General features: G+C 37.1%; 1 protein-coding gene across 1 annotated transcript in view; it reads right to left on the reverse strand.

The window, feature by feature from the left end:
* TNNI3K (TNNI3 interacting kinase) overlaps positions 1 to 15044 on the reverse strand; it is a 287754-nt gene that overhangs the window by 80170 nt on the left and 192540 nt on the right. Inside the window, exon 21 of the mRNA XM_060142530.1 lies at positions 4168 to 4277. Coding sequence (XP_059998513.1) covers positions 4168 to 4277 — 110 coding nt within the window. The remainder of the gene's footprint in view (positions 1 to 4167; positions 4278 to 15044) is intronic.

Below are 15044 nucleotides of genomic sequence, written 5' to 3' on the forward strand. Positions count from 1 at the left end.
TTCCTGTTTTCTTTCCTATTCAGAATTGGTAGCAAATGACAACTTTCTTATTTTGAAAACTTCCTAAACTTATTATCTCTCTTCTTTCCCTGGATTCAAAATGTTCTTGCTTTTAACTCTGACTCTTCTCCCCTCCCTCCTCGAGCTCAACTCCTATGCCATCTGTCTGCCTCCCCGGATCCCACTTCCTTTTGTCAAGCACCTTGAAGGTAAGAAGAGCATCTATGCCAACTTTTTCTTGCACATTAAGTTTACTGTATTCTAATTGCCAGCTCCCTCAGTTTTGTAGAGCAGGTTACTCTTTTTCTCTGTAACTATCTTTCTTTTCCCTTTTCCTATTTTCTTTTAAGCACCTTCATTTTACTGCAGAGCTGTTAGCTTTGTTTGTCACTGCCAACAATGTCCCTCATATCTAAGGGTTTAAAAGTACTCTGTTCACTAGCTTTCATTCAGAAGGCAGTGATGACAGTTCTCCTGGACTCTTTCCTCTCATCCACTTCGTAAATCCGGTCTTTTCCCTCCTTCTGTTATGTTTCCTTTGAAGTAGTTCTCACACTTACCCCTGCGCCCGAATCCCCATGGTAACCATTGTAGTCTTTGTGTTGTAACCAACTGGATTACTACTGCAATAGCAGCCCAGCTAGAGACTCTGACTTCAGTGTCTTTTGCTTCTGTGTCACCCCACTAGTTCTCTGTCTTTATTGGGCACAAATCACCTGGGGTGCACGTTAAAATGCAAAGTCCCAGGCTCCATCCCAGAGATTTTGATTCAGTAGATTTAGAATAGGATCCCAGAGTCTTCATTTTAACAAACATTCCAGGGTAATGTGGAGCATATAATACACAGCCTACACTAAGAAACAATGCTTAGCTATTCCAGTGCACACTATGAGATAATTCAGTGCCTGCCTCACCACAGGAGCTATATACAATTCTTTAAGTGAATAAATCCTTCATACCAAACTCTGATGAACTTTCCAGAAAATTACTTTTATCATATCTTTCACTACTTTAGAGACAAAATATAATTGTCTAATTTCATGTCCAAATTCCCTAGTCTGGTTTCCAAAGCTTTCCAAAATCTGATTCCATCTAATTATCAGAACTTTTTCCCACTTCTCACTGTTTTCCAGCAAGCACCCTCTATCTCTAATAGGCTAGTGTTTTCATTGTCCTCTTCTATTTTTATAGGTCTTGACTAAGAAGACATGCACAGGAGACAATAATGTGTTTCAAATTTAAGGAATGAAGCAAAGACAGACATAAAACAAAGAATGAGAAGTGAAGTTGATAACCTAGCAAACAATGACCAGGCAGCATGATGTTAGTGTTTAGATCTAAATATGAATTTGTTTCAAATGAGGGTCTGGTATAGCCCCTCAGTAGCTACAATGTTCCAATAACTAAGTCTCTCCCTTGTGTCTTTTCTCACAATGAATTGGCCCATGTTCTGTTTCCTTAAACTCTTTCTCTCTCACCAACCCCATTCATTCATCAAATTCCTATTTATGCTTATAATCTCAGCTCAAGTATCACCTCTTCCAGGAAGACTTCCCTGACCTAGCTCTTTGTCCCCCACTTGCTAGTGTTCCTTTAGCATTCATTCTCATCTAATCTTGGTTTCCTTCATCTTGGCTTGTAACTATAAAACCAGTAATGTGTTTATTCTATTAATCTCCATATAACCGCTAGATCTTAAGCGCCATTAAGAGCACATCTCGATTGAATCTCCTCACCCATCCCTGGGGCTGTATATAGTAGAGACTAAGTAAATAATTATTTAAGGAAAGAGTGAAAACTAGCCCATTGTTCCCTTTCTCCTCAGTACTTAGCTTACTGCCTAGGTGAAGACCTTACTGGGCAATGCAATGATGACTTAGGCATGTCACATACAGAAACAGCTCAAATTTATAATGCTGAGATGGATACTACAGCCAAACCGGGAGCCACCTGACTGACAAGTACAAATATTGCCAGCCAGTCAGAGACTTAGCTTTCCTATTATACTTTCTCTCCATCCTCCTCTGGGAGAACCTCATCCCCAGAGCCCTGTACTTCCCTGCTTAACAACAAGACTTTTCTACTAAGCACTCAATTTTTGACCTCTTAGTATTTTTATTTTTAATCCTTAATAGCATTTTCCTTTGATTCTATTCTGGTTTCTCTTTCTCATTTTCCAAACTGTTACTTCTGGTACCCATCCTACCTAAAAAATGCTTTTAGAAGTGCCAATGACTTGCTTTTACTCCAAATTAAAACTTCCATGTCCCTTATCTATAATCATGAAGAGTCAGTTAATAAAAACAAAAGGGATTCCCTTTGATTGTTATGGTATATTTTAGAATATTTCATACCCCAAGGAGAGAAGGAAATTCTGGATTAGGTGCCTGACACAGTTATTCCCAGAAAATATGCCTGAGATTCATACTGAAAGACAAAGAAAGCTTTCCCCAAACTATTTTAAGTCATGTAATTTTTCAAGACAATTTTCTAAACATTGAATTTCAGATGAGGGGATTGGAAGCATTGATAAGCAATAGTGATATTCATTCATTGCTTCAACATATATTTTTGAGCATCTACTAGGTACAGTTCTAGGTAAGGAGGTTACAGCAGCAAAGAAAACAAAATGAACAAACAAAAAAGTCCCTGCTTTTATGGAGCTAACATTCTGGTAGTGAGAGAAGATTCTACACAAATAAATATATAATCTGGTGAATTAAATGGTCAGAGGAAGAGGTTATTCCTTCCAAGATACTCAGTCCATGTTCCATAATTATCTTCCTTTTTCTTCATAAGAGTTTTTGTGTATACTTGTAGGATTGGGTAATGACGTGGTCTGGTTTTGCCTTTAGAAACAGAATGGGAAATTTGCTTTCTCTCCAAACATCTAGACTAGGGTTTATTCTATTTCTCCTTTGGTGAGATACCAACAGCCTACTTTATCTGCTCCCTTGTTGAAGAGAGGTAAAGTGTCTGGGAAGGATCAGAATCATATAAGGTCATATAAGAAAAGGATAAAAATAACTAGGATGGTTTGAACCGGATAATTAAGGGCTATTGGGTCTTTGTGTATGAGGATCTCCAGTGTGAAGAGTGTGAACTAGTTCCCTCCACGTAGAGCAGAAGAATCAATGCGGGCTGACGTCAAAACACAAGGATTTCAGTAGACCTCAGACATACTGGCAGGGGGATTCTTAGACACTATATAAAACTGTGATATCAAGAGAGAAGTTGTGAAATCTCCTCCTTTGTCAATCTGTGAGAACAAAGTAGACACCAATCTGTCTGGTACGTTTCGGGAGAATCCTTTCCTACAGACAGATGATCTGGGATTTCATTCTGGGATTATATGACTGTTCCCCTCTACTCTCTCAGATCTATGATCGTATTAATCTTTTTTCACTGTTTACGTATCCTACTTTACTTATTCCTTCCCTAATTTTTTTTTTTTTCCGATACGCGGGCCTCTCACTGCTGTGGCCTCTCCCGTTGCGGAGCACAGGCTCCGGACGCGCAGGCTCAGTGGCCATGGCTCACGGGCCCAGCCGCTCTGCGGCATGTGGGATCTTCCTGGACCGGGGCACGAACCCGCGTCCCCTGCATCGGCAGGCGGACTCTCAACCACTGCGCCACAAGGGAAGCCCCCTTCCCGAATATTGATTCCTCCATTTAAACTCTAAATCTATGCTCTTAGCTACTTTGTCATACAGTCACTAGAGAGTTAGAGAAGGACTAGGAAGCCAGGGCTTGAGCCCTGGGCTCAAAGAAGACCACTGGTCATGGGGTCTTCGCCTGCAGGCCTGCCTCATGGTGAAGAGCCCACACAAATCCATCTTGTGACAAACTTCTTTCTTGAAAAAAGTGACTAAGTGTGGTTCAGGCGTAGTTAATAAAATTGCAGCTGAGACGAGACTGAGTCATCTGTCATACCAGGGTCTCTTACTAATCAGTTGTGAGAAACATTTCAGAATCAGAGAGCAACAGCAAAGAAATATGAGATACTCAGACTTCTTGAGGCAATTAGAGACTAAAGAGCAGAAAGCAAATCAGTCTTCCTGCCTTGACAGTCTTAAAATACACACTGAAAGTAGACTTTGGAGCTACACTATTTGTGACAGATGTTGACCATAACACATTTTCTAAGAGGAAGTAAAAATTACTCACTTCAGGACATGCATTCCACCCTCGCATCAGCAGAGATGATATGGGCTTGGGAATGGAATAGCCGATGGGAGGTCTGATATGGTGGTAAGCCATGTCTGCTGCGGCAGCCGCTGCAAACCAAATGGTCACGTCAGTCTTGAAAATCACATATTTATTTCAAGAAACATATGAACAGACAACAAAAAAATAATTAAAAATCAATCTGTGCAACATCAGCAGAGATTCAAAGAGGCCTCTATGTTGTTTTTTTATATGCTTAAGCAAAATAGTGGATAATATGCTACCGTACATTTATCTTTATAATTGTTCGTTTCTTCGGTTGTTCATTCAACAAATGGTGAGCAGAGGGGATTTATACAGGAACAAAGGAACAGACAAAGAAACAGACAAATAGCAAGCAGCACAGGGTATGTACATGATGTTTCAGGAAGTAAAGACTGAAAGGCAGATTGGACCAGCCTATACAATGCATAAATCCCAGGCTAAAGAGCTTATACTACACATAGCAAGACAAGGTGCCCCGGAACTTTGTACCCCTGAGAGCACCTGTATCACTTGGGCAAAATAGATTATTTTTTACGTTTAACTCTGGTTACTGGTTACAAGATTGTTGGGATTTTAAATTTTAATATTTATAAAGTAGTTATTATTTGCTAAACTCTTGTTAGATACTCCAAATCCATCATTTTAGCTAATAGTTCCCATTGATTGAACTCTCTAGTGTGGCCTACCTGCTTGGATGTCTGCATGTTGCTCATCTGAAACTCCACATCACTGTGTTGTGATTCTCAGGACATCTTTGTGGATTCCTGAGTGCTGATTATTTTTCTGTTCTGCAACCAGTGATTTCTGTAATCCCTGGGAAACCAAGCTTCTTGCTACTTTTATTGAACACATTTTGTACCAAGTATCATGGTAGATACACACATAAGTTCTTTCGATCCTTTTAAACCATGCGTGCAAGGTAAGTGCTATTGTTATGTGTGGGTTGTGTGTGTGTGTGGTGTATGTAAATAGTTTTTAATTTATAAAAATTTTAATATAACCAGTAGTTGGCACAACTTCTTTTTTCAGATTTCATGCTATCTTCAGCCATTTCACATTGAAAGCACTTTGTAAATAACACATGAAGCTCTTTTATTCCTCTGAAAAATTGCTCTGCACCCGTGGGATGCTAAAGTTCCAGGATACTGCTGCCTGTGTTCTCGATTGTGATGTCACAATCATCTGTCTATATCTTAATGACTTTTGAGATGTGACCCATAACTACTATCTCTCTTCCACCAAAGTTTACTCCAGCTAAATTCTGTTTATAGATCTGCATCCAGCAGATGTAGTGAAATTATATACAATGCAACTTAACATTTTGCTTTATGGATCATTCAGAATTACTATATAATTTTGCCAAATGTAAAATTAATACTTGTTTTTCTTAGAAATTCAGAAAATTAGGAGAATTAGAAAGAATAAAATCCTATTATTCAGAGGAAGCAATTGTTAAAATATTTTGAGCATTTCTTATATATTCTTCATATCACGGAGCTCATGTCCAATATACAATTATGTAATACTTTTTCCCCTAAATTAAATATAAGCATTTTCTCATGTTATTAAAATTCTATGTTAACATATTTTTATTGACTCTGCATTTAGTTTGATTTACTTAATTATTTCTCAATTTCAGGTTGTTCAAATTTGAGTGTAAACACTTCAAAGAATATGTTTTTTAATATGACTTTCCCAATTTCACAGATCATTTATGGTACTTTGAGGAGTGAGTTAATATGTCAAAGGGCACAACCACTTTAAAGACTTTTGATACATACTGATGAACACTTTTCCTAAACAGTTGTAATAATTTATACTCTCAATAACAAGTGTATGAGAGGGTTGTCATTATACCTGAATCAGAATTAGGTTTTCTCATTTTATAAAAGATTTTGCTAATATGAGAGGTAAATATTTGCTGCTGTTTATATTTTGTTCTTTGATAAGTAGTGAGGCTTAATATTTTCCCAGATATTTATTAGTTATTTGTATTTAAAATATTAAGTTCATGCCCTTTGCCCACTTGGAATTTCAATATTTCCTTGCAACAGTCATCTAATTGTACAATGGTTCCAGGCTGAGGGCAGAGTCAGGAATTTCATTCCTGCTTTTGTCTTCAATGCCCTTTGTAACATATTTGCATTATCACATTTTCCAACCATTTCTGGCCACTATCAAGTACAGTTGCTGACACTAAGAAAACAAAGAAACAAAACACTGCTCAAATCATATTTAGCAAACTTAACATGACTCAAAAAATATGTTTTTTGTGTCACAAAAACCTAGGCTTTTTAGGTTCCTTCCAGTAGTTACTCTTGACTATTTTTAATTCTTTTTGGAATGAGGTACATAAATAAGCAAACAAATAAACTGATGCTTAATGATCATTGATCTTCTAACTCTACTTTTTCACCTTATGATCAGTTGGATATTGTTGAGCTGGTACAGCTATAAGCACATAAACCGGTGTAGTGAACACATTTAAACTAATTATACATATCCCAATGGGTGGGGAGGGACTATTCATAAAGTGAGTTAAACTCAGATGCAGGTGCCAAACGTCTCCTCTGAAACTCTTAGACTGTGATATCAAGTATATAAAGTTACTTGTTTGCTTCTTGACACTGTGTCTGAAAAATCAGTTTAAGATGAACAATATTTAATTCTTCATTATTCAAAGTAGATTCTGCAAGGTCTCGGCATCTCCTTCTCCCTTTTGCTTTACGCACCCTTGGCAGTGATACTACTCATTAGCACCTCTGCCAGAAAGCGGGCAATGCAACGTGAAGGGTCATGGAATTGAAATTTGTCACCGTTGAGATTGCTGTGTCAGTCTTGCCTGAGTGGCCATGCTACACTAGCTGCTGGGAACTTTTCTGGTATTCCAGATTCAGGAAAGAGACTGTCACCCATTAATCAATTTTTTACCTTGATTGCTACATAAAATATGTGAAATGATTTATGTAAACGTTGGTTTCCACTTTCAAGACTGAAACTTTGCTATTAAGAGAAAATAAGGATACATTTGAAAATATCAATAACTTAATATTGAGTGCCTATTATTTCTTCAGTATTACCCTAAGATAGTTATCAATAGTTTGGCAAATTTATAATCTAGATTCTAGAGTAGGACTGTCTAAAAGAACTTTCTGCAATGATGAAAGCGTCCTTCTCTCTTGTTCAATACTGTCACATATGGCTATTAAGCACATAAAATGTGGCTAGTGTGATTGAGAAACTGAATTTTTAATTTTACTTAATTTCTATTAATATAAATTTAAATTTAAATAATCATGTGTGTCTAGTGGCTTCCATATTGGACAGCACAATTCTAGAGCATAGCTCCCATTATCCTGAATGAGACAAATTAAACACAAATTTGTGGGTCAACCTCAAGGGTCTGCATAACCATGGTGTTGATTTGTGGATTCAAGTTCTTCGTTATCAAGAAAAGAAATGAAAGGAGATCGTGATTGTTGTCTCTAAAAAGAGGCCAGTAACAGAACAAGCATTCAATACAACATGTGTTAACCTTCATTCATTTATTCAAAATGTATTGAACATTCTATGTGAGTGACAACAGACAGAAAAAGACGAAGTGTTATGCTTTTCCAAAGAAATTGGTAAATGGATGAATAATAATAAAGAAATGAATTACTGTATATTTCACTGATTTAATGGTTCAATCATAAGTTGTGAAATATGATTCTTTTTCCCCTGTAATTCCTTTTTCCCTACCCTCTTTCTCTGCATTACATCTACTGTCATTTAGGTTTTAGCTTAGATGAATTCTCTCTGGATGACCTTCCTATGGACTCCCATAGCACTCTGTACTACAATAGTATGTATTATATTAAATTTAATTGCCTATTTACTTGCTTGTCTCTGCAAATAGATCACAAGCTCCTTGAGGTCAGGGACTGTGTCTTTTCAGCATTGTGTCTCCTGTGCTTAGCACAATGACTGGCAATTAGTAGGTATTCAATAGATATGCAGTGAATGAATCAATAAATGAGATAGTTCAAAATATGATTTCATTGGAAATAATATAGATCATGGTATACAGGACGCAGTACACATTTACCGTACAAATGAATGAAGATGATGGATTAATGCCAATTAATATATTGCCCATTATTATGATTTTAGGACAGAACATAATGCATAGCTATGAAGAAACACTGTAGAATGAATATAATGTTTAGTTTAATGTGAAATTAAAACATACTTAGATAAATTATTGAGATCTGGTGGCATATTTAGTCCATAATATTATCTTTTGTTCAAAACATTTTGGGAGGGGGCTTCAATAAACTGAAGCAGTATAAATACTAAGAAATGTCCTTAACTAGCATATCTGGAGGCCTAATTTTCAGTCTGTCTTTGCTTTTAACTCTCTGGGAGATCCTAATTAAGCCAATTTGCCTCTGTGAGTATTAATTTCTCTAAATGTAAGATGAAGCAGTGAGGGCACACTGTAATGGTGACAAGTGTGGGCTTTGGGGACAAGAAGCCATGACTTTAAGTCTTGACTACACCTCTTACCAGCATGTGATGTTGAGCATACATCTTATCCTAATAGAACCTGATCCATGGCTTATCGGCAGAATTAAAAGAGTCTTCATAGAGCATCTGTTGCATTGTTGGCTCTCAACAAGTGTTAGCTGTTATGGTTGCTTTAATTATTATCTACAGATCTAAGGCTCTGACTGATTCCTTTCAGTCTGAACCTAGAGAACTAGATATCAAAAATATTATTGTATATTTTCTATTCTGTTTAGATGAGAAATCTTAGTTCTTTGTGAGGTTTCTTTGAGCATGAATACCAAGTGAAACATTGCATTGAGTTACTGCAAATCACAAGGCTAAAAACCACCTCATTGGGTTTCCCTGGTGGCACAGTGGTTGAGAGTCCGCCTGCCGATGCAGGGGACATGGATTCGTGCCCCAGTCCGGGAAGATCCCACATGCCATGGAGTGGCTGCTCCCGTGAGCCATGGCCGCTGAGCCTGCGCGTCCAGAGCCTGTGCTCTGCAACGGGAGAGGCCACAACAGTGAGAGGCCAGCGTACCGCAAAAAGGAAAAAAAAAAAAAAACAGCACCTCATCTGTCATCAGTCCCAGTTTATAACGCAACGTGGCCATTATAGAAAGGATGACTATGCAGCTCTCCATGATGAACTTAATTAGCTTTATATTGCTTTTGGATAAATTGGTACTAGCTTCTGAATTCCTAAAGTTAACTTATCGCTTCCTCTCTTAGGTTTTATAAAAGTAAAAAAGAGAGAAATGAAGTACAATATATTGTTTGTAAGTTTTGACTAAGATAAAATTGCCAGAATTTTTTTTCTAGTTGGTGTGTATGTGTGTTCTAAAAAATACAATTGATTCTACTTCATAGTTTTTAATGGGCAGGGTTGTGGTGAGACAAAGCAAATGCATTCTAGCATCGCAGCAAGAGCTAAGACACATTCTTTGTTAAACTGACACTTTTCAGTGATGTATCACCAGAGCATACAGCATCTGAGAGAGACCATGAGATTGCAATCTTGAGATTGTACTAAGAATGGCTTAATTTTTTAAACCACATCCCATTCTCATTACAGACTGTCAGAAGAATAGATTAATTTGCACCATTGTCTGTTCTCATTGCAATCTTTGTCAGTGTAATGAAGTATTGGCATGTTAACATCAGCTATTTTCATAGAAATATCACCATCCGTTGGACCGATTTGATCTTTCCAGTGATCTGTGTAGTGAGTGGCTGGCATTACTCTTCTCAGTGATAAACTGATAAAGATGTCAGCATAGCAAACATAGGATTTCAGAACTTTAGTTCACTCCTATTTTCCTATCACCTGTCAAAGCACAGTCCACATCATCAATGTGCTTATGCTCTTTGAGGGTATTATATTTAAGATGCTTTAGGATCCTAATTATATATGAGCAGAACATAATCATCTAATATTAAGCAGGTGTAGCAAATGCAAATGGCTATAAATATATGAGACCTGTGACATAACTGGGTCTCTAAATTACATTAATTCATAATTTTTAAAACCACATGTGATACACAAAATGTCTGCAAGCCATATTTGGCTACTGGACTGCAGTTTGCAACTCTGAGGTAAAGCCTCAACATGAAGTTTCACCAGAATCTGGCTAGACTGAATCTGCAGATGTTCTTAATTTGCTGCCATGTCCCAGACTTAGAGTCTGGCATTAAGGAAACCCAGGACACTGAGCTGAGTCTCCTTGTGAACCAGATGGCACCACACATGAAAACAAAAGAAAAATAATAGGCTCTCTTCTTTGGCTCCAAACTATAATCTGAAAGTGATCCACAAAATTGGGTACCTGGTAATAAGGGAATGGGATTGGATAAAATACAGACTGATGGATTAATTCATCCCAGATTTCTTCTTTAGTTTTTCATGAGGTACCAAAGGAGACAGGCCCAGGAGAGAAATAAACTATGGGAAGCAGGTGCTGGTTTCTTTGTTTAAAATGTACCCAGGACAGGGTCTTGTTTGCCAGGTCATACCAGCTCCTTTTTCATCTTGCCTGGTTCTTGTCTCTCTGCTTGACTTCATAGCATGGCTCCTTGCCCTTCTCTCTTCCTGTATCCATCATCCTCCTGCTGGCTAAGCCAGAAGCCTGGAAGTCGTCCTGGTCTCCTCCCTCTCCCTGGTGCTTCCACCTCAATATGTCCGCAAGTCCTGTTAAAATCTCTCAAAACCAGCCTCTCCTTTCTCTTCACTACCTTAGTTAAGATTTTATACATTCTCTTCTAGATTACCTGGTTCCTTGCCTCTGTTTCAAACTTCTCCAATCCAGCCTTTGCTTTGTAGCAAGAGGGAGCGTTCTAAGATAATAGAGTTGTACTATTGCCCTGCTTAAAATTCTGCAGTGACTTCCATTGTTGACACAGAAGGCCCTTCACCATGTAGCTCTAGCTTTACATTTACAGCATGTATCTTGCTGCTGATTCCCTTGTATTCTCTGATTCATCGCTACTGAAAGATGTGTGAATCTCTCATGCTCTGCACCTTGCCCAGGCTGCTTTCTGCCAGGACACCTTCACCATCTCCCCACTATTTACCAGTTAAATAGTACTCATCTTCTAAAGATGCAGTTCAGGTATCATCTGCTCTAAGAATCCTTCCCTGATTTACTTTCCCACCACCAGTCTGGGCAGGAGAGCCCTTGAAGGAGCAGCTGTTGCCCTCTGTGTTTCCCTCTAGCTGGGATTTACTCCACTGACTGTACTTTTCTCATGCCGTCTCTGCATTACAAGGGAATGCCCTTTTCCTCTTTGTTTTCTCGCACAGTTCCTGGCCAGAACTGTGGATGGCTTAATATAATAATAATAGCTAATATTTATTGAGAGCTTACTGTTGCCAGACATCATTCCAAACCTTTGAGGCAAGTCCTACTAGTATCCCTGTTTAAAAAATAAAGACACTGAGGTACTGAAGTATAGCTTGGTTAAGCAGTTTGAGTAAGCTTGCAAGACTCATGCTCTTACACTTATGCCAAGTCTCTTTAGCCTGAAAAATATTTTCTTAAAAATTGAGTTAATTGCCAATATTTAAAAATCTTTTGATATCTGAACAAACACACAGAAATTAGTTGATATGGCAACAGTGAGCAAGCATCCCTATACTTCGTTCATGGCACTGTTTGGCTGGGGCTGGGTAGCAGCTGTCCCCTTGAGTCAGAGCATGTGATTTCCAGTTCATCACATTATCCTGCATCAAGGGTTTTCTTGCTTCCCCTGATCCTGTAGGCATTTGATCTTGTGACCCTTGGGACAGTGAATGTAATGACTTTTTCATTTTTTTCTAAACCTGAGATTATAAGGTTAATTTGAACATATACTATGTAAAAGAGACCCTAACTTCAAGTTCTTCTGAAGGCATACTCATCACTTGCATAGGAGTCAATGCTAATATTTGCATTCTATTTATATATTTCACCCAGGAGATAGGATTCTGTTAAATCCAGGAGGATAAGCCATGTGTAATGTTGCTACTCCCATAATTGATAATCCTGTCCCATACTGTAGTCATGGATTTGTTGCTCATTGTAAATGGCTAATATGTAGCTTATATTGAATCTGATCCTTCACATAATTTATTGCTGAACATTTGCTAGACTGCCTAACCACTGTGATGATATTAACAGCCTCAGTTCTTGATGCATGGTAACTGTCCAACTTTAAAAAATTCAGTGTCTATTATGAACAACCTCTTTTGTCAATAAAGTACTATAAATTCCAGTATCTGAGATATTGGATTCAAGTTATTCTTAGGCAAGATATTTAACTGTTTTATTATATAATATTCTCCCTCCAAAAAGAGTATATATTCCTGAGGGCCCATGAGAGAGGGGATCTTTATCTTTTTGAACTATTCATTTTATAATTAGCAAAGGGTAACAAAGTAGAGAAAATTGCAAGGACACTGCACTTAACTGAATATTGAAGAATTAAGGAAGATATTTTTGGAAGAAGTAATATTTAAGCTAAGGCCTAAAAGTAAATTGGAGTTAGTATGATGAAAAGTGGGGAGGAGTGTGTCTGATAAACAACTAACGTGTGCAAAGACACGGAAGTGAGAGGAAATGTGTCATGTTGGGGAAATGAAATAATTCCCTGTGGCTGAACATAGAGGACAGGCTGCAAGTGGCAGGCAGTAGACCTGGGGAGGAAAGAAGAAGCATAACTATGGGGGCTTTGTAGATTGTTTTATGAAATTTTTTAAATCTTAAGAACAAAGGAAACACATTGAAGACTTTAAGTAAGGGGAGCCAGATAATCAAATTTGAGTATTTAGAAAGCTAAATGTAGTTATAGTATAGCAATTGGTGAAAAAAAGATGGTGAGCAAAACTAGAGACAAGGATACCATTTAAGATACTGTGCAGGATTCTACTTGTGAAATAAGGAAGTAGCAGTGGAGAGCAAGATATGTGGATAGATTTGAAAGATATTTAGAAAGGGGGATTGAAAGTAAGAAAACAAGTGAAAAGAAAAGGAAGGAAGGAAGGAAGGGAAGAAAGACAAAAAGGAGGAAAGAAGAAAGAAAAGAAGGAAAGAGAAAAATTAATGGTGACTTTGAAGTTTTTATATGGGCTCCCTGGAGAATGAGAACTCCACTCAAGCACAGAATCATAGGAAGCCTCGACCTTGTATTACAGTTTGCCCTTATCTTTCATCTTACAGTTGCAGAGAGATTTCAATTGACAAAGTTCACAAAATCATCTCATTTGATCCTCACAGTAATCTCTGTGGAGTCATCATTAATTGCACTTACCAAAGAAACTGAGCTTGTGAAAGAGCCCAGAGGCCAGAGGAAATGCAACACATTCAAGGAAGCGAGGAAAGAAGGTTTGGAGTGGCTGGAGCATAGAAAGTGAAATGGTGCAAGCAAGGTCAGAGATACTGAATCATGTAGAGTGTTGCAGGACATAGTAAGAATTTTGAGATTTAATCCTAAGAACATGGGAAGCCATAGATGATTTTAAGCAATGGTCACATAATCAGGTTTGTTTTTAAAATGTCATTTTAGTGGATGTGTAGAGATTGGAGAGGAAGAGAAGAATAAAGAGAGAATGATCAAAGAGCTATTGCAGTAGTTAAAGTGATAAAGATGGCAGTTTGAACTAGAGTGGTGGTGGATAAAAATTTAGATGTAGATACGGGTAGATACCTCACCAATTCTATTCAGTATTGTACTAGAAGTCCTTGCCTGTGTGAGAAAGCAAGAAAAAGATTTAAAATACACACATATTTGAAAGAAAGAAATAAAATTTTCTTTATTTATACCTGCCCTAATCATCTATGTGCAAAATCCCAAAGAATGTACAAGAAAGGTACTTGAACTGATAAGTTAATTTAGCAAATTTGTAGGGTACTAGGTTGTTATTTAAAAATTAATCGTGTCTGTATACTAGCAAAACACATTATACATTGAAATTAAAAAAAAAACATTTAAAATAGCATCAAGAAACACAAAATTCATAGAAATAATTTTAAAAATATATGTGTAAGGTTTCTATGATGAAAACTACAAACACGCTGATGACAGAAATCAGACCTAAATGAAGGGAGAGACATACTATGTTTATCAGTTGGAAGATTCAATATGCATAAGTTGTCAATTCTTCCCAAATTGCTCTACAAATTCACTGCACTTCAATCAAAATTCAAACAGGCTTTTTTTTTTTTTTGTAGAAATAGATAAGCTGGTTCTAAAATTTATACAGAAAAGCAAAAACCCTATAATAGCAACAGCAATTTTAACAAAGAAGAGCAAAGTTGGAGGATTCATAGTAAATGATTCTGAGATTTACTATAACTTATCAATGTATTATAGTATTGGTATAAGGGTAGACTTATATCAATGGAACAGAATAGAGTCCACACATATGTGGTCAATTAATTTTTGACAATAGCACCAAAATAACTTAATGGATAAAGGAAAGTTTTTTAAACAAATCATGCTGAAAAATTGGGATCCATATTGAAAAATAAACAAATAAATTAACAAAAGGATAACAAACTCAACTTTTACCTTGTAGTGTTAAAAAAAATAACTCTAATAAATCTTATAAATATAAAATCTAAACCTACAAGATTCCTGTGAGAAAACACAGGAGAAAAACTTTGTGATCTTGGGTGTGGCAAGAATAATTTAGACAGGATTCACAAAATATTTAAAAGTTTGATAAGGTAAACTTCTTTGAAATTAAAAAGTTTTGCTCTTTGAAAGACATTGGTAAGAATATGAAAAGGCAAATCACAGACTAGAGAAAAATACTTGCAAAA

The sequence above is a fragment of the Lagenorhynchus albirostris genome, chromosome 2, assembly GCF_949774975.1.
Source record: "Lagenorhynchus albirostris chromosome 2, mLagAlb1.1, whole genome shotgun sequence".
NCBI classification, from domain to species: Eukaryota; Metazoa; Chordata; class Mammalia; order Artiodactyla; family Delphinidae; genus Lagenorhynchus; species Lagenorhynchus albirostris.